Source organism: Micropterus salmoides, unplaced genomic scaffold, assembly GCF_014851395.1.
Source record: "Micropterus salmoides isolate LMB-PRFRI ecotype aquatic unplaced genomic scaffold, ASM1485139v1 Ms_hic_scaffold_12, whole genome shotgun sequence".
NCBI lineage: Eukaryota > Metazoa > Chordata > Actinopteri > Centrarchiformes > Centrarchidae > Micropterus > Micropterus salmoides.
This window is the reverse complement of record NW_024040263.1, coordinates 18,967,679-18,985,283: the sequence shown is the minus strand read 5'-3', so window position 1 is coordinate 18,985,283 and position 17,605 is coordinate 18,967,679. Positions and strand designations below refer to the sequence as shown.

At 39.6% G+C, this 17,605-nt stretch overlaps 2 protein-coding genes across 2 annotated transcripts; both read left to right on the top strand.

The window, feature by feature from the left end:
• Window positions 1-710: 710 nt before the first annotated feature.
• Window positions 711-11,020, top strand: LOC119899318 (probable ATP-dependent RNA helicase DDX5). The gene is made up of 13 exons (XM_038713846.1): window positions 711-898; window positions 2,317-2,497; window positions 2,713-2,809; window positions 2,957-3,090; window positions 3,604-3,669; window positions 5,979-6,120; window positions 6,263-6,423; window positions 6,683-6,855; window positions 7,003-7,113; window positions 7,241-7,302; window positions 7,401-7,460; window positions 8,917-9,138; window positions 10,189-11,020. Exons 1-13 carry the CDS (start codon window positions 858-860, stop codon window positions 10,644-10,646), a joined length of 1,908 nt encoding a protein of 635 aa, XP_038569774.1. The 5' UTR covers window positions 711-857; the 3' UTR covers window positions 10,647-11,020.
• Window positions 11,021-12,306: 1,286 nt separating this feature from the next.
• polg2 (polymerase (DNA directed), gamma 2, accessory subunit) lies at window positions 12,307-17,177 on the top strand. The gene is made up of 8 exons (XM_038713848.1): window positions 12,307-13,213; window positions 13,816-13,921; window positions 14,669-14,774; window positions 15,147-15,329; window positions 15,710-15,847; window positions 15,938-16,018; window positions 16,217-16,308; window positions 16,426-17,177. The coding sequence occupies exons 1-8, from the start codon at window positions 12,718-12,720 to the stop codon at window positions 16,589-16,591; spliced, it is 1,368 nt and encodes a 455-aa protein (XP_038569776.1). The 5' UTR covers window positions 12,307-12,717; the 3' UTR covers window positions 16,592-17,177.
• The last annotated feature ends 428 nt before the right edge of the window (window positions 17,178-17,605 follow it).

The window sequence follows — 17,605 nt, the reverse complement described above, 5'->3', positions numbered from 1 at the left end:
CAAAAAACAGTTTCAGCAGATGCTCCTCTCCCCATGATTTTTGGAAAGTAGCTAATACTACTATATATAGTATATACAGTAATATATAATTTATTAATACAATTTGTGCAAGACAGAATTCTAAACAGTTTAAATTAACATGGTCACAGAGTTATGGCCATTTAAACTGAGTTTCTGTTGAACCACTTTTGCAGGATTTCACAGTGGTGATCATAATTTGTTTAATTTTTTTTTTTTTTTTTTTTGGTGTTCTAGAAGAATCTGGCAACCAGTTACAGGGCCACAGTATGGGATATTAAAAAATATATAATATCTTAAAATCTGTCAGTCTCATCCATATCACTTTTCTTTTGACTGGAGTTATACATTTTAGAATCCCTTTCTGTAAGTGCAAGTAAATTGAATATGATTTAAAGAAATAAAAATGTAATAAAACTATTGTTAAAAAAAATCATCTTAATCTGTTATGTATTATTCTCAGGATTTAATACAAAAGCCTAATTTCCCTTTTATTTGTTTTAACTCTTTCTTGACCTGTCCATATTGTGTATCATTATTATCTTTATACAACTTGAAACGTGAAACATATGAAATGTGTACACATTAAACACACATGAGGCTTTTAACTGGCTGTCAGAATCACCATATGTGCGGAGATTAAATAGTGCCACCGGGGTGCGCATTGATACAACGTTATCCGCGTCGTCTAACCTCATTTCCGTCTCTGCAAACAGACTTCTGACTGCCGGCATTTTCTTTTTGTTTTCACTGTGCTGACTTGGATTGATCTTCAGTTTTGTTGACCGACACACCGGATTTACACGAAGTCCACTTTCACCGCAGTAGTCTGCTACACAATGCCTGGATTTTCAGACAGAGATCGTGGCAGAGATAGAGGGTAAGTCAAGTGTCCGGGTTTCTTGACGTTAGCCAAGACGAACGGCTTAGCATACGGTTGCTAACGGCAGAGCTGTCATGGCTGGATTCTCAAAACAAGACACTTCTAACGTTAGTTTATGTCGCCACTTGTTGGTATCTAGCTACATGTCTCTATTAAATTGTGAAAAGTCGTGTTTTTACACGCTCTAGCGGCCCTGCGTTGACATGTTTGTATTTTTTTCCGTTCCCCTGCCGAATAGAGGTAAAATGGCAGCTAACGACGGCTCTGCTGGCTGAGCAGTTTGCACTTGTTATCTGATCATGTGACGCAGTGGTGTCTCCTGTTGTGGATGCACATCTGAGACGAGGATTTGTGTCGCAGTGACCCAATTTATTTTAAATGACTCATTTTCCATTAGTATTGTGACCTAGACACTCTCTAACTCTGACAGTTTAATGTTAACGTTACTTTGCAACATGACAGGTCAGTATCTATGTATTAGTACGGCAATTTCCAAGTGCTAGACATTTAAATTTGACTCGGTCTAAGTGTTTGTTTTGGGTTGTTAACTAACAATTTGTAGAAAACTATTGACTGTGTGAGTTGTAGTGGAAAAACGCCAGATATGCTCAGTGTTTGTAAAACAAATAAGTCCACAAATTCATTTCCACGTTTTGCCTGTAGGTTATAAACTTTCTCTGTGTAGAAGATTGTGTCTTCCTTCACAAATGTTGATTTAAGGATTTTTACTGCTGTTTACAAATGTAAAGCCACTGTTCCTTTTGTGTAGTTTATTTATATTGTGCTTTCAAATATAAAACAGGGAAGAGAGGATTTTAGTCCAGAAACGTTTGCAAGGCAGTGTTAAGGGGACAAGGTTCACTTGTTTGTTGTTTTACAACACAGGGTTGCAAAATGCAAGTTGTAGCTCCTTCATGCTACACACATTGAATGTTTAACATATATTTAAATTAGAGTAAAATAAAACAATAAATATACAGTTACAAATACAGATACACACAAAAATTACATACAGTTCCATGTTATTTATTTATAGTGGAGTGCATAGGATGACGAGTGATTTAGTACTGCATGTCAATAAAGTTGGGGGCTGACAAGTGACAGACTGTACAAAGGAAAAGTCAAAATCAGTATGCAGTGGCTGAGATATTCTCACTTTTACCTAGTACAAGTCAAGAGACAAAAACGCAGAACCTTAGACTTCATATTATACAAGTAATAGTTTTTCAAACCCCACCAAGTCCAACCTGAGATGGCCAAGATGATATCACCATGTATCATCAGGGGTATTTGTTAAACTTAACAGTTTCCTCTACTGGCTGAGTAGTACTAATCAGAACTACTTCATTGACTTTTTTATGGGTGCCCCTTTTTTGGCCGTGCTTTCTGTTATGTGTCCCTCTCTTTTATTTAAGGTATGGTGGAGGACCCCCTCGTTTTGGTGGTGGCGGAGGCGGCAATAGGGGCGGACCTCCTCCAGGAAAGTTTGGCAACCCCGGAGAGAGGCTGCGAAAGAAGCACTGGAACCTCGACGAGCTTCCAAAGTTTCAAAAGAACTTCTACCAGGAACATCCAGATGCCACTCGCAGACCACTTGTAAGAGCTGCGCTTTTCTACGTTTTAATTTTCACATTAACACAAAATTACAGTTAAGTAAAACAAAAGGGAAAAGGTCTAACACCCAAAACAAACATTCCCACTTACAGATTTAATGTGTTTTCCTGCTGTTTCATGCAGGCGTTTGTGTATATGTGTAATGACAATGGTTTATTTTAATTTTAAAATTTCCACTTCTTCTAATTTAATTACAGCAAGAGGTTGAACAGTACCGAAGAAGCAAAGAAGTTACGGTCAAAGGCAGAGATTGCCCCAAACCTATTGCAAAATTCCATGAAGCTGCATTTCCAAGTGAGTAGAAATTCATACTCCACCACACAAATAATCCTGAACAGTCCTTTGCCTCTTTGCTGAAATATGTTAATTATTTCAGCATACTGCGTCATTATCAGAAGCTTTTACATTAAGCAATTTAACATGCATATCTTTCTACTTCAGGCTATGTCATGGATGTTATTGGCAAACTGAACTGGACTGAACCAACTCCAATTCAGGCTCAGGGGTGGCCCGTTGCCCTTAGTGGCAAAGACATGGTTGGCATCGCTCAAACTGGGTCTGGGAAAACCCTTGCAGTAAGTGAAATATTCTGCAATTCTGATTCAGACCCTTTCTGCTCAGCAGCCTTATTAGATATATCTGTTGCTACCTAATTGAGAAGAAGAGCCAGCTAGATACTGTAAACGTGGTGCATCGCAATTCTGGCAATGTGCTGTACATTTAGCCAATTTATTTATTCTATATTGTTCATTCAGTTATTCAGATTCGTTATAACAATTTACTTACTTTTCTTACTTATTACAGAAGTAATCTTAACCGCTTAGTTGGTTCATTATACTGTTGCCCAGAGTGATTGGCTCAAGATTGAAAAAAATTAATTAAATATAAAAATAGCCATTTAAGATAAGATGTTAAAACAATAACTTGAAACAATGTTAATATTGTGGACTATGTATGTTTTTTTTCCTTTGTCTACTTTAGTGTTTGTCTGTTTTAAGTTTTTCATTGCATGTCTTTTGGACCGGGTGTGTGTCCTTAATAAATCAGGATTTTTTTATAATGTGGTATGTTTGGTTTGTTTTTTTTAGTACCTTCTGCCTGCAATTGTGCACATCCAACATCAGCCATTCTTGGAGCATGGAGATGGACCTATAGTAAGTACACCTAAAATTTCATTGTATTAGATGTGTGATTCTGTCTTTGTTAGCACAAAAGGATATTGGCAATTTTTGTTATATTTTTGAAGAACAGGAAATTATTTTTAAGCCATCACAATAATAATAATAATATGTTAACATTACCCAGATGATGCTTAGTCTTCCAATCATACTGATCGATGTGTTGCTTCGCATATGACTGAATATGCACTTTTTGCTGTACTTGGTGTGCCAAACAAATAAGAAACCAGCAAGGCTACTATCTTTTTGTGTGTTAAGTTTGTACATCTTTTGTTTTTAACATGGTTGCTTGAATAATTTACTCTTTGATGACAAAGCTCTCCAAGCAGTACCATAATATTATGCTATCAGCTTTTAGGGGGCAGATTAATTGTTTACAATTACTGCTTCGCCTGCCATGGCACAACTAAATCCTATCCTAAACTGAGCGCGTTTTGGGGCAGTCGTGGTGCTGTGGCCTGTACTACAAAGCGAGGTAACTGGCTTATCCAGGTAACTTCAGCAGTAACTTTGTGATGCCGGGTGTAACTTCCTGATTAACCCGTACTATCAAAGGTTGATAGGTGTTAACCGAGGTCTGTTTCTATGGCAGTTTACGCTGCATCTCTAAACTGCTCCGAGCAGGTTTTGTTCATGGTTAACTCGAGGTGATCCTGCAAGTGGACTACACACCACATCTGTACTTAGTGTTAATGATAAGAAGTAGGATATTATTACACACCATTTCATCCTGATTTGTTCCACTGCGGTTGCAATGAAGTTCTGAACACAACAGCATTACGTTCAGACAGCGAGCCCTGCAGCCTCTGTGATTTTAGAGAGGAATCTTAATTAATTGACGGGATAGTTTCTTAGATGTAGCCCATCTCTGGGCTATAATTGAATCCTCCTAGATTAAAGTGTGAAATTTACAATAAGAAAAATTGTAAATTCCCTGAAATTAATGTCGTAAAAAATCAAAAATCACTCCGGTCTTTTCTTTTGAATACGCCCAATCCAAGGCAAAGTCTCTAAGGTGCATGATAGTGATTGTGAGCTAAACTCAGGAGTATTTCCTCACTGCTAAATCTGATTGCAAAGTTTAATATAACTTTCCAGTGCGTGCATAATACACGGCAGACGTGTGTGTGTGTGCACGATGTTGCAGCCTTGCAAAGTGAAGTTTCTCTCATAAATGTGTGACCATAATTGAGAGAATATTCAAGTTTTTTTACTTGTAGATTAATCTTAATAATCAGAGACAATAATTAATTTTTTATTTTTTTTCTAATACAATGGACCTTATGTGCAGTCGTACTTTACATCTTAATCATATTACACATTAAAGAAGAGCCCATAAAATACATGAGATTTGAACTATAATGAGAACACTGTGTGTGTGTGTTTTTGTTTTTTTTTGTTTTTTGTTTTTTTATAATTAGGCTAGAAATTTAGTCAATGCGATGCCAACAAGCCGCCCTGGCTTTGCCACAATATTAGATTTAGCTGTTAACTTGTCTTCATATTCATAATTTCTTGACACTACCAATGTGCATTCCTCTGGAGAAATACGGAGCATGCGCTGTGGTGAAAAAACTTTGCCTGCACAGCCGAACACGCCCCATTTATGCAAACACACACCAACTCAACAATTAAGTTAACACGGACTCAACTAACCAACATCTAATCCACCATCGTAGTACTGTTTAACTCCAGTGAAAGGCGCTCAGAGTTTGTCAACCCTGAGTTTGACTGATAACCCCGAGTTAACTCTGAGTAGGCTGAACTCCCTTCGTAGTACAGGCCACTGGTCTGCAGGGATTAGTATTAAACAATTAATCAAAACAGTATCAAAATTGCAATGAGGCCAAGTGCACTATCCAAACTGCAGGAGTTAAATTTTTATTTTTATTTTTTTTTATTTGATTTTCTTTTTTAAATGAAGCATTGTGGTGCTACAGAGACGCCCCAGCCTACAAATCCTATTCTCCAGACCTAAGGGAACAGTCAAAATGAAATGCAAACATTACCATTCCCACTGAAATTTTGACTTACGCTGGAGCCGTAATTATTATTGTGATTTTATTTTTATTTTTTTACTTTTTGTATATCCTTCATTTTTTGCAGGGATTATTCTTTCTTGGTTGTGGTGAAGTTGCTTGGCCCTGTATAAATATTTTCCTATGTGAATAGATAAACACACAAGGTGTTGTAACTGTGCAATATACATAGATCATGTTTATTTGATGTTCAATAAGCAAATCAATACAATTTGTTAAATCTGTACTGTATCAATCTTTCTTTAGTGCTTAGTGCTGGCACCAACCCGTGAGCTGGCTCAGCAGGTGCAACAAGTGGCTGCTGAATATGGCAGGGCCTCCCGTCTCAAGAGCACCTGCATCTACGGTGGGGCGCCCAAAGGACCTCAAATCAGGGACCTTGAGAGGGGTATGCTTACTTTGTTACTCTCACTATGTTAATATTATTGAACATAATCAACTTCTTTGCTGTTAGGCATGTGTTTTATGATTAAGGTTTGATTGGTTTTAAATGTATGTTGTTGTGTTTTTTTTTTTTTTTTTTTTTTAAGGTGTTGAGATTTGCATTGCTACCCCAGGTCGTCTCATTGACTTCCTGGAGTGTGGTAAGACTAATTTGCGTCGTTGCACTTATCTGGTGCTGGATGAAGCTGACCGCATGCTGGACATGGGATTTGAACCTCAGATCCGCAAGATAGTGGAACAAATTCGGGTTAGTTAAGTTTTCTTTCACAACTGATGGGTGACATTATTTATAAAATAAACTGTCACACCACAACATGATTACTACCCAGCTGCTTTGTTTATAACATTTTGCTCAGCACACAAATGACATAAAAGCTTGGCTGGCAAGATACAAAATGCAAACTTCAACCAATAGCTGCTACTAGAGATTCAACTTTAAATCTGAGTGTTAAATTTACTTTGAAGCTGCAAAATTGTGTTGAACTCCTCCTTTTTGTCTTTAACAGCCAGACCGTCAGACCCTGATGTGGAGTGCGACCTGGCCTAAGGAAGTTCGCCAGCTGGCTGAGGACTTCCTGAAGGACTACGTCCAGATCAATATCGGTGCGCTACAGCTCAGTGCCAACCACAACATCCTGCAGATAGTTGATGTTTGCAATGACATGGAGAAGGAGGACAAGTGAGTAGACTCTTCATTTGCATCAGTCAGTCATTGGATTATCTTAAACCAGTCTATTACTGCACTTATGTCAGGGTAGAGTCAGTAGAAACATAATGTCTGTTGTAGTGACAGACTAAATTTTAAGTTTTGTCTCTTTTCTGTCAGACTGATCCGCTTGCTGGAGGAGATAATGAGCGAAAAGGAGAACAAGACCATTATTTTTGTGGAGACCAAAAGGCGTTGTGACGAGCTCACCAGGAGGATGAGAAGAGATGGGTATGGATCTCCTCTTCTTTCTTCCTTATTTTAATTATTCTGTTCATCTGAAAAGTTAATATTTAGCCTATGCCAGATGATAACTACTTGTTGCATCAGTGTTTAATGTTCACTCTGTCTGTCCCAGGTGGCCAGCAATGGGAATTCATGGAGACAAGAGCCAGCAGGAGAGGGACTGGGTCCTTAATGGTGAGATTTACTAAATAACATTGCAAGTTACTGGTAAACAAAAATCTGTGTCACAGCCTGCCCTGTAATTGAATTAAATACTGCCTCTCTCCCTTCAGAGTTCAGATATGGCAAAGCTCCAATCCTCATCGCTACAGATGTGGCCTCCCGTGGCTTAGGTCAGTATGCCATTGAGTATCATCACTTTCTTATCAGTGTTACACTTACTTTAAAGAAAGTGGTTTTGCTTTCTTTAACTTTTCTATGCATTTTCTGAGTTTTTCTCACCTTAAGGTGGAGTCTTTGTGGCAGGCGCTAGGCATGACAGTCCCAGGCCTCGAGAGGGAGAAGGATGACATATTGGAAGTGCTCCACTGGCTTGCCACCCAGTGGGCCTAGAGAGGTGAAGCTCTTGTGTGCCAGTGATCTTCAAAAGGCTGTGTGGCTAAGCCTTTGTCTCTGATATGTGGTTGAAATACACACACATCTGTTCTCTGTCCATGGATTTCACCTGACAAATGCCATCCAGCTGTTTCCAACTCAAACGTTAAAAAAAAAAAAAAAAAAAGATATGCTTGATGTTGTGACTTTTGCCTTGCATGCTGTTGTGTTAGAGAGCGCTGTATTGCAAGTCACTTGTTTGAGATTTGGAACATTTGTTACCTTTCGGAGCTTGTATCACATGGCATGGGTGCTTGTGAGCCTGTCTAAGCTTTTGTTTTCTTTTCCCGTCAAAGTGCTGGATTTCCTGAAATGGAGAGAGTAATTTGAAATCTTTTGTCTCTGAAAATTGATGAGACCTGGCACATGTGTTTAGGGGGTAGTGGGAACATCTAGTGAGAGGAGAAAGAGAGTGAGACAGCTCAAACCAAAGTTCCTCCCTCGCCTGCGTTTTATAGTCATGTCGAGACCTGCCAACGAGAGACATTTTCTCAAGTGAACACTGGCTTCTTGGAAGATCTTGCCTTGATGAGACTGATGAAGGGAGTGGGGGGGGGGAATCATTCTGTGCTCGGAGAGGGGTCCCACAGGGATCAAGGCTTGGGCCTTTTTCATTTTTTTGAACGGGGCCCCTGTTCAAATTAGTACTTGATCTATTTTGTCTTGGCAAGACATGCAGTGTGGCCCTTTAATATCAAGCTTCTTTTGAGAGTACTGGGAAAAATGGACCTGCAAAAATGTACCACTGAATGGTCCTATATTGGCTCATGAGGAGGCCCCAGTGCATATCGTGGCCCAACTGCGTAGAAGCTCCTGGATGTCACTTGACAATTTGTGGGGGATTTCGCTGCATTGGGAAAGGACTAGTGAATGCATACTCCTTTATGGTAAGACTTAAATCCATTTCCTTTTCTCCCTTGGTTAACAAAAGGGAGAGTGAATGTCCTTTTTTTTTTATTATGGTAAGCAAATGGAGTGTGCATCGTTTCTCTCTTCCCACAGTAGTATTCCCATGGAGTAGATATGTACACAATCTTGTGTTGTTTTTTAACACATTTTCTCCACAGCCCTAATGACCATTTTCTTCCCCAGCCTTCAGAGTTGCTAACTTTTCCCTTTGATCTGGCTGTTGTGGTGTGCAAAATCCTGTGTGGCCCCCATGTTTTGTTTTGCCACACTGCAACACTTTCACAGATGTGGAGGATGTGAAATTTGTCATCAATTATGACTACCCTAACTCCTCCGAGGATTATATCCACCGCATTGGACGCACAGCCCGAAGTCAAAAAACGGGCACGGCCTACACCTTCTTCACCCCCAACAACATGAAACAAGCCAGTGACCTGATCTCTGTGCTCCGCGAGGCCAACCAGGCCATTAACCCCAAGCTGATCCAGATGGCAGAGGACAGAGGAGGTAAAATGTGAACTTGTTTGCAATAATAAGGATTTTCAAGGAAGATGCAGTGTATGTGTAAAGTGTTTATGATTATGATCTTTTAGTAGATATGAGAATTCATTCTGAGGCTCGGCTTCATGAGCTAATTTTAATTATTTGTCTGTTTTATTTCAGTGATTCATATTCTACATCTCTTGTTAGAAACTTGTATCTTAGATGGTTTGGACAAAATAGTGTAATCTTTGTCATTGTCTTAAAAGCCACTTTCAGACATGCACCTTGTAGCGTAAATGTGACCGCAATTCAACACGTTGGTCTCGCATCTCAATACATTGAAAAGCTCCAGTCCTCATCACTTTCAACACAGCAGCAAACTAAATAGCATGATGTCAGATTAACACCATATCTTTGTCCGCCTACGTTCTTATAAGCACTATGATAAATCTATCACTTATTATCTCTCATGCACATTGATAAGTAAACCAGGACACGCGGATTGAGTCACTTTTTTAAGCTGTTGAAGAGACTCAGACTCATCAAAGATGTTTTTTATGTGTTTAATGTTTTTTGGGGTCCCTCGCAGTGCCTGGTAAAAGAAAGAAACTCTACTTTAGTCACAATAATGATCAAGGCAGCACTCCTACCACTTACTTTTCATTCTCAATTATGCCAACTCAATTATGCCAACTGCATAGAGGAAGAATGAAAGGAGATTCCAAACTTAACAACTTCTCATTCAATATTTGGAAAATTTAAAATGGGCAGCAGAGTTATCTAATGAATTATGAACCTGATGAGGATATTTATTTGGAGATTTGTTGGTAAAAGCAGGGGCCAGCATCCATAGCACTCAGGTTGGTTGTTAAGGCTTCAGAGCCAAAATCATTTTTTAAAAATCACATCTGTATCACTTTAACAGATCGAGGAAGCCAACAATGTGGCGCATTCCATGTCTGAGAAGGGCTTTTTTTTGTTAGTTTTGCTGCCATGTTGTAGGTTCCTTGTATTGATAGTCTGAACCCACTCCACTCTCCTCTTTCGTCCCTCTCTTGTCATTATCTCATCCAGGTCGTGGAAGAGGTGGAAGAGGCGGCTACAAGGATGACCGTCGGGATAGGTATTCTGGGGGTGGGAGGAGCAGCTTTGGTGGGAGTAGTTACAGGGACAGGGACAGTGACAGGGGGTTTGGAAATGGGCCGAAGAGTGCCTTTGGTGGCAATAAGGCCCAAAATGGTGGCAGCTATGGAGGCAACAGTGGCAACTCTAGTGGTAGCTATGGCAGCAACAATTACAACAACAGCAATGGACAGGGTAATTTTGGTGCTCCGGCAAACCAGGTGGGTGCCTTTGGTAACCAAAGCTTTCAGGGCCCCCCTCAGTTTGGGGCCATGCAGAGGGCCGCTCAGAATGGCATGAACCACCCGCCATTCCCATTCAACTCCCAGCCGCCCCCACCACAGGCCCAACAGCCACCACCCCCACCACCAATGGTGCCCTACCCCATGCCACCACCCTTCCCACAGTAGATATGATATACGCACAATATATGGAACCAACATGATTTTTGGTTTAGTCTTGAAATCTTGCAGTATGATTATTATTATTATTTTTATTATTATTATTATCCTTTGTACTGTTTAACATTTGTTTTGCTTACAGCAGGGTTGGAATTATTCAGTAAACCCAGAGCATTAAATGGAGTCATAGACATGTCTCCTATAGTGCAACTATGATCGCTGCACTTTTCCTTGACTGTTTTTTGTTACATTCCTCAGTAATTTATTTTTACTAGGTAATGCAGTGTTTTCAGTTTGTGGTATGTTTAAAGTGATGTTACGAAGATCATAATAGAAAGGGTGCGTGTGACCCTTTCAAATAAAAAAAAAATAAGAAAATGGGACTTTGGTGTTGTATTGTTTGAGTTTGATGAATTATTAAAACTGGACATAGATCCTGAACCACATGTGTGTCTTACAATATCAGGAATGCTGATTATAAACCACAGGCCTGAACACGTTTTTCACGTAGAGGTTACAAAGTGAGTATGTTTGAAGACACGATGAAAAGAAAGAAGGAAGACTCACTTGACATTGATATACTAATATTAACATTAACTTTCTGTTGCTCGTTAAGTTTTGGTTAGGGCTGTAGTTCCCACAGAGGTCATGTCCTGTATGTCTTCTAGCATTTTCAGGAGTTCACAATTTAAAAATACCCATTGGATATTTTGTAGGCTGAGTTGATATCTTTAAATATGACTACTTTTAAAAGCCAACAAAGAATTAAGTAAACCACTCCACTAAGTGCAGTAAGAACTTTCTTTTGCATGGGACATAGAGAGGTATACATAACAGTATACAAATATATATATTAAAAGAGGAAGTTTTTGCAACCTTTGTTGTTGGAATTAGAATTCAGTTTTATTTTTTTTATTTAAGAAGGGCAGTGCATATTAATGGACATCCTAGCTTGCAATGTAAATATACAAGAATTAGCCCGAAAGCTATTTGACATCTGTAGTAATTTGACATTATGCACAGCCTCATGGAGAAAAAGTACGTGCAAAATCTCTAAATATGGTCAATGATGAATGTGCTGAAGTTTTGGCACACTTTTCTGGTGTGTAAACAATGCCAAAAGAGGTGCAGTTTCTGAGTGGTCTTCACCGAACAGTTTGTATTGATGTCTCTTAAATTTAACCATGTAGTGATTAACAGGGAAATATCTGAATTATTCTAAATGACACTTCCTTCACCTTGTTTACAATCAGGTATTTTTGAGGAATCATTCAAACTTTTTTCCAGTCAATGTTATTTACAAATCGGTTCCAATATGATTTAACATGTTTCTTTCTGAAACAAGGCACAAATGTTCTTATTTCGAGGATGTTGAGAGAAATACATTTTTCCAACTTGTGATTCAGCCACACTGAGGAGGGAGACTGAAGAAAGTATATATAATATAAGTATAGTTCTGCCTGTATTTCTAAAAAGCATTATGGAAAAAGTCGCCCCTCTCCATTGGTATGGATTGGTTCACCAGCAGTGCACTAGAGCAGTAGAGCCTTTCACGTGTGGCACCCAAAGAATATAAAAAGCATAGACTTTATATAAAATTTTAAAAAAGTCACCAGCGGTGACGTAAAGTCACGCCTTCTTTTTTTAAACCCGGATGTGAAGCTATCAGTTCCGGATCATTTAGGCAATCACGCGTAGATGCAGCGAACCTGAAACTGTTTTCGTCCAGCGGTTATTGAACGTTAATTGTGCGAAAACAGTTACGTAAGTGAACACGTGTCAGGTGAGCGCGTGTGCGATATGTAGTTATTGCGGTCAGCTAGCTAAAGGATGCTATCAGTCACCTCTCACTGAACCTGTATTTTTGAAACACTTAACGTTAACTCACTTTTTTTGCTCTGTTACTTGCTAGATAAAGGCCTATCTTATCTTTTAACTTAAATAATGTATTTTACATTTGCATGTAAGGTTTTTCAACTGTTAAAATGATCTGTTTAACACATGATGATTCATCATTTAAGTAGACAATCTTTGGATTTACCGACATTTGGACCACTTCTTCTGTGAGGCGTCATTCATCATGTTATCTTACTGTGTCAGAACCGTCCAATCAAGGCCTCTGTCCATACTGAAAACCTCAGAGTACAGTCCAACGCTGGCCCTGCAACGCACCAGAGGACGCTGCAGTGCATCACCGAGTCAGGATTTGGATCAGGTCAGGGCTCTGCTGCAGCTCTGTGTGGACAGATACTATATTTCACCTGGTCAGACTAACGTAGAGCTGTTTCAGCGGGGGGTGAGCTGCAGTTATGGACCTCTGGGCATGGAGCTGAGAAGAAACCTGCTGGAGCAGTGGTGGCACTCTGTGACCAGGTGTACGGCTCAGGTGTTTGGCATAAACACTCTGAGCAGCAGCAGGGGCGCAGCAGCAGATGGATGGGGACACCTGAGGATTGTTGAGTCTGAAAATTTAAAACAAATTCTTGAATGGCAAGAACTGAGCAAGGAGCAGCTCATCCAGAAGGTGCAGACACTCCTTCAGAAGTCCCCATCAGTGAGAGGAAACTTCCTTCAAGGTAGAGCGCTAACATATTCCAGACAGACTCAAAGTTTGATAGTTATTATTGGTATGATTTTATATTAGTATATGCTGTGTACTGATTATTTATAGCAAGGTGATGGCAAGATAGACCATCCTTGGCCCAGCAAACCATAGCAGTGCTTCAGTGAAATGACACTGAGCAAATCCTTTTCAGCTCTGCAGAATACTGGAGTGATAACTGGTAGTTTAAAAGGACTTTCTTGGCCTTGGTTGAGCCCAGTACAAGTCAACCATTCAAATATTAGGTTTAGATTTACAGTCATGGTCGTTATGGTTAGGATTTGTACCCATCCTCAGAGGAAGGCGTGAAAGTCCTCCCCATCCTGTGGTGGAAAAAATAAATATTAGTTCAGATGATATCAGTACCTAAACCAGTCATTAGAAGCTAATATTGCACCAGTCAAATTCTGTAAAGGGACAAAAGCATAGCGCATCACTCTTGGAAACACAATGTCTATCCTCAACAACAAAACCATTAAATTAAAATGTAAATCATATGTTTTCCACCCATCTGTGTTGGAGGGCAAAATTACTTGATTACAAAAACAACAGCAATGAAGTCTGGGTTGTTCTCAGGTGCCTTGGAGCAGTTTGTCCCCTTGTTGGAGCTGGTGAACAGGAAACTGCCTTTCGGCCTGGCTGAGATGGGTCTGTGTTTCCAGCACTCAGATGGCTCTGGTTGGTGAGGCTTCATCTGCTGTCTGTCGATGGGGGTATAGATACAGATGTGAAGAAGTTCATTTTTGCACTACGGATTTTCTGCTCCTTTATACTTTTATATAATAATGTTTTGTGAGTTTATGTTAATACCACTTGTATGTTATATGAAGACGAGTGTGTTGATGTAATCAGAGTAACTTATGTCCTTGTTAGGAACTTATGTCCTTGTTAGGAAAAATTCGGTATCTTTAATAAATTTGTTAAATGTTTTACACACACTGTTGCAACGCTAGCAATATGTACATCTCAATCAATATTAATATGAATGTGTAATGAGTATCGATAGATTAGACTCATTGTTTTAGTTATTCTAGCTATTTCCAAAAACAGTGCCTTGTAAAATAATCCAGGTACAATGCAGGGCAGAGTAGACGGCTCAAACTGAAGAGTGTTTAAATTCATGTTTCTTATTACACTTGGTAAACATTTCACTTTATAGATTTGACAGCAGCACATAGCCTACAGTCAACCAAACAAGCCCTTGCTATCATATAATTATTGATTTCAATAATTGTTGCATTTTTGTTTCTGCACACTGTTCATTATTTGACCACTAGAGGGCAAAGTATCCCACTTTTTCTGAGGGGTAAAAAGAGTGGCTGTATTTCACAACAGCGTAGTACTATACTATACTACAACTACAGTTAACATCTAAAACAAGTATGTGTGGTGCTGCTGTAATTATAATGTAAAGGTTATTTTCTGCCAGCCCGGCCGAGGTCACCCAGACATCTCTGGTGTGGTTCTGCTCTCCTCGGACCTCCTCCCAGTGGCTGGATCACTGGACACGACAGAGACTAAAGTGGTGGAGGAAAGTGAGTATTTGAGACAGTGTCTCCCTCACAACATGTTTTTGTTGCTGCAGTAATAACACCTCAGCAAAGAGTTTCCTTGTACATATTTTTAGCTACTGCTTTAGGTGAACTGGCATAGTTGAAGAGGCGTATTTTTGTTACTTAAAGCTACACTCCCTGAACTTCCTTCAAGGCCACCCAAACACCACATTTTCCACCAGAAAGCGGCTGATGTTTTGAAATTTAAGACTTAAGTTTCAAAAATCAACATCTGAGGTGGGAGGTGATTTGGGTGTTTGGTGCAATGACAAAGTCAAAGAGTGTATCTTTAAACTATTACTACATTAAGATAACTTCAGTTACATGAAATCAAGTGAACCCATGTCTTTCCAGTTCGCCCTGTCTCCATCCAACTTCAGCAGTAGTGACGTTCCAGAGGAGGAACTCGAGGGGGCGGCGTCTCGTGGAGTGAGGATCATCTACAGCTTCCCGTGGGGACAGGAGCCCCTGGAGACGCTGTGGAGCAGAGGAGACGCCGAGCTGCTACAAACACACGGAGTCCATTCCAAAATACAGGTCAGCCTGCTGCTTTTATGTAGTGTCTTAATGTGGCTGTTTTCGGATGTGTGCTTTCTGTCTGCTTCCAGTTTCTTCTTTGTCAAACTGCCATTGCTGAAAAATCTCACAGAGGGTATAGAAGCATTGCAGTGGTAATAACAATCTTGCTTGACAGCATCATGATGACACTTTAAGAGAAACTGCATGTGTTAAATGTGAATAAATAAATAAAATCTAGTCAGAAGTGAACATAAATAATGGCTGCATCCTATTTAGTTTTACCACATCCATGGCTCTGCTGTTGTGCAGGATGAGATATATGATGAGAAACATAAGCAGCTATTCACTACTATTGTTGCCTTTCTTCAGTGTTAATTGTCTTTCTAAACATGCTTCAGTGTCAAGATGGCCATAAGGCAGTTCCTCACGTTGTTTCTGTGATTGGGAACATGGACCGTGGTATGATGGCCTTTCTGTCCAACTCGCTTCAGCAGCTCAACAAAGACAACGGCAAGCAGAAGCTGCAGCAGAGAAAGGTGATGACCCACAGCTGTAAAGTAAAGAACAAACTGTCATCAGGAGGGTTATGACTTGATTTTTATTTTCTGGTTCATCGTTGATTTCAGGTTCTGAAGTTACATCCAGTGTTGGCTCCAGTCAAAGTGGCGTTAGACATTGGCAGAGGAGCCACCATGGAGCTGAAGCAGGTAAGAAAGACGTGTATTAACAGTACACATCAATGATTAATCCCCCCCCCCCTTATTAAATCTGTATGAATACACATCTAAAGTCAAGTGCTGTGTAGAAAGGATCTTTCATGTGACTGTGATAGGATTAGCACTACAGTATTTAACTTGTGTAGGCATTAGTCACAGTAGATTAATGAGTATATAAATATTTTGTAGGTTTGTGAAGGGCTGCTGCAGGAGTTCATGGAGTCTAAGATCTCTGCTTGGCCTGGATATCTCGAAACTGCGCAAACATCAATGAATGAAAAGTAAAGCACAATTCTGTGATATGTCTTTGTATTGGGAAGCAGAATTGCTCATTGGGCGCACATTAGTAGTGTTTCTCATGCTGTGGACTGATGTGTCTCTGTGTCGATGAATTGTAGGTATGATGAGATGGGAGTGCTTTTCACTGTGGTGATCAGTGAGAAGACGCTGGAGAGCGGCCTCCTTCAAGTCCGCAGCAGAGACACCACCATCAATGAGACAATGCACATCTCTGAGATCAAGAACTTTCTCTCCAGATACGTTTCTGCTGCAGACAACATCTGAATGGACTTTTTGGTTGGGGAACTAAAAAGGACAGTCTGCCTGTTGTGCTGCCTCAGTTTTGCATCCCTTCCAGATACAAAACTACTATACATCTACAAGTCATGGACTTCCTTTTAAGGAAAATTTCTTGAACAGAGCATTTCATGGAAATTGATCTTTTCCTGAATGACTTTTGGCTGAATGTGACATTATTAATAATTGGATCTTTTATGTGTCGTCTTAAAGGCTAAGAAAGTACTTGTCAATATTTTGGAAGCAGATGTGCATAAGGTTTATGTGCACTTAAAGACTCTCGCTCATCCTACAGCCTCCTCTCAGTACTTCCAAAGCAAAGAGGTGGATAACGCGTCATGTTTTTAGTGCTTGTGATTTAACCTGGTGGTATTTACATTGGAGGAGGATTGGGATAAATGTTTAGTAAATGATTTCTGTCTCAGGTTCTATTAAAATATACAGTCTCCATTGTTTTTGTCACGGTGAGCCTTGTGCTCCATGTAAGTTGTCATAGATTAGTTGACTACTAATGACATGTGTGAATAAGTAAAATATAAATAATAAATAAAAAATATTCTTGACTATGGAAAAACATGTGAGAAAATGAGTTTACCTCCATTAGGCCATTTCCATCATATTTCACATATATATCTTAACTGTATACAACAGGGATTTTGTATTGGAGGGAAATCAGGTAAAATATGCATTTGTAGTTGCACTAGACCAGACATGGTTCCCATAGTAATATTCGGAATATATAATCCTGCATATGGGCTTATTATTGATTTATAGTGGACTGTAATATAAAGCTTTTTGTGGGTTTTGTTCAGTCGATCGCAGTTAATTACAAGTAATGTATTTCTCAGCGGGAATTGTATCAGAGATTTTCCTGCACAGTTCAGTGGAAACGAGAACCTATGAGCTAAATCTCGCGAGGATTGCATGTAGCCTCTCCCTGCGCCGTCATTGGTCCCTAACTGTACTTCGGACTGAGCATGTGTGTCGCTTAGCTGTTAGCAT